This window comes from Fistularia commersonii, chromosome 25 (genome assembly GCF_037954325.1).
Source record: "Fistularia commersonii isolate RoL2024-O1a breed Wild chromosome 25, RoL_Fcom_v1.0, whole genome shotgun sequence".
NCBI classification, from domain to species: domain Eukaryota; kingdom Metazoa; phylum Chordata; class Actinopteri; order Syngnathiformes; family Fistulariidae; genus Fistularia; species Fistularia commersonii.
This window is the reverse complement of record NC_141308.1, coordinates 12,010,001-12,012,500: the sequence shown is the minus strand read 5'-3', so window position 1 is coordinate 12,012,500 and position 2,500 is coordinate 12,010,001. Positions and strand designations below refer to the sequence as shown.

At 49.4% G+C, this 2,500-nt stretch overlaps 1 protein-coding gene across 1 annotated transcript in view; it reads left to right on the top strand.

Moving 5' to 3' along the window:
- Positions 1 to 2,500, top strand: part of rnf220a (ring finger protein 220a) — a 130,514-nt gene that overhangs the window by 100,736 nt on the left and 27,278 nt on the right. The window contains exon 2 of the mRNA XM_086172340.1: positions 2,078 to 2,207. Coding sequence (XP_086028466.1) covers positions 2,078 to 2,207 — 130 coding nt within the window. The remainder of the gene's footprint in view (positions 1 to 2,077; positions 2,208 to 2,500) is intronic.

Sequence of the window (2,500 nt, the reverse complement as noted above, 5' to 3'; positions counted from 1 at the left end):
CCTTTATTACAGGAGACGGGAAAATGTTGACGGATGGCGAAAAGTCAAAACTTTTGACAATATTGGACATTATAATGGAAAGTAACTAAATCAACAAAGTAATCTGAAAGTGGTTCAATTTTAGAGTATTCTGAAACTCACATTTTTTTTTTTTTCCCCCCACCTGGAGGCCGTCGGGTTCGTATTCTATCGGATGATTATTGATTTCCCGGCCCGCGTCCCGTCACTCAAGAGTGTGTTTACCGAACGTCTCGACGTCGGTTAAAAAAAAGACGGGGAGGTAAAAAAAAAAAAAAAATGCATTCAAACACAATAAAAAAGAAAAAAAAAAAAAAAGAAAAACCTCCATTTCAGCCGTCGCTCATTGTCGGTTTCCTCCCCGCCCGTGCATTTACGCTCCCTTATCATCCATCTCCACACACACACACACACACACACACACGAGCCACTTTTCCCGGCCGAACCGCACCGTAATGAAATGCAAAAAAAAAAAAAAAAAAAAAAAAAAAAAAAAGAAAGACGCTCCGAGAGCAAAATAATCAAAATAACGCAGCAGCAGAAAAAAAAAAAAAAAAAAAAAAAGGGGGAAAAAAAGCATGTTTTTGTGCACGTTAAAAAAGAAAAAGAAGAAGAAAAAGAGGAGGAGGAAGGAGAAATAGCCCCATCAGCCGCAGATGGAGGGGGGATTGGATCACTCTTTGTTTGCCGTGTCGGACAGCGACAGCTTCGGCATGACTCAAATTATCTTGTCAAAGCAATGAAGGGGCAGAGGAGGGTGAAGAGAGGGTGGCGGAGGGGACAATGAAAGAGAGAGAGAGAGAGAGAAGAAAGAAAAGAAAAGAAAAGAAAAGAAAGAAGCCGGCTTGAATGGAAACCTGGAGATTTTCGGCGGAGGAATGGATGGATGGATAGCGGCGGGATCAGAAAATGAGAAAATTGATGAGGCCGGAGAGAAAGAGCGGGTGGGGATGGAGGGATGGAGGGATGGAGGGATGGAGGGATGGAGGAGGGGTGGAGCGACAGAGCAGGAGGGAGACGGATGGAGAGTAATCGATTACCTATTTTTCAAAGTCACTTAACATGTCCAGCGCTGGCGGGGCCGTGTTAAGTAGCAACGGCGAGAGAATGGGAGGGCCGGTATGCACACACACGCCTGGGTGTGTGTGTGTGTGTGTGTGTGTGTTTGTGTGTGTGTGACACCCCGAAGACACGCCTGATAAGACGGTCACCCCCTGTATACCTGCTCCCCTTGTTGCCGTGGTGACAAGCTGTCCTCACAGGATATCCCGTCCGAGGCGGAGCCTATTGTTCTCCAAGGCTAAATAAAGCCCCGTCTGATTGGCCGAATACAGGAAGCACCAGGAAATGTCCACCGGACATTAAGCGCGGAGATGTTTTCAATAGGTGGTATATTTAGCTGGCCCAGACAGACGGTTCACACACACACACACACACACACACACACACAGGTGGGGGGCCCCACCCTGTGCCCTGCTGATCGAGGACAATGGTAAACCCCGCGCAGCATTAGCTTATCCGCTGCTAACAGGGTCTTTAAACCCCACCCACCCCCTTTTATTTGTGTTTTTTTTTTTTTGCTTTTCGTAAGAAAAACAAAACAACGACAAAATGGTTGCGAACCGCACGGTGTCAAAAACACGACCCGCAGCGTACTTTGCCAAAAGTCAGACGCAAACTCCCCTTGTCTTTCTTTGTTTTTTTTTGCTAGCGGCGTCAGATTACAGTCTCGCCCCGTTGGGGTCAACACGGTTATCGCCATGGCAACGCCCTCCCGTCTCCGCGGCACCCATCACGTAACCCGACAACGTGAAAACAGCACGTTTGTAAGACATGATTGTCGTCAGGGTTGATATATGCTAAGCTAACTGCCGCACTAGCGTCGCATTCCGATATCAGGAAGCTGGTTACCGTGACAATAGCGCGAGTAAACCCATCAAGTGGACTGTTTATGACAATATGGCATCGAGAGATTACTGTCGGATCCAAAATGGCCACCTAGCGTAGCATAGCATGGCACGCACACACACACTGACGCCGCTGCTTCTTGTCTCGACAGGTAAAAAGAAGATGTCCCTGTACGACAGCCAGGCTCCGGTGTGTCCCATCTGCCAGGTGCTGCTCCGGCCCGGCGAGCTCCAGGAGCACATGGAGACGGAGATCGAGAGGCTCGCCGCCATTTGCCTCAGGTAGGCCACGGAGACCCGCCGGAACGCCGCCGTGGGATTTACCGCCTTCCGTTTACCGGAGAATCCTTTCCCGGCTGATCCGGAGCTAGCTTAATCTGAACTTGGAGGTGCTAGCGCTTGCGTCGCTCCATGCAGCCTTTAGCTAAAAGAGCGCTAACCCGCGAGGGCTGACGAAGAGTCAGTGGACGTTTACCGTCCAGAAAGTCGTGCTTTTGATGGGCGCTAGCTAACGTAGCGGCGAGCTAAAACTGAAGAATACCCGACGGATCGAGCGCTTGAACGCTACACGACCA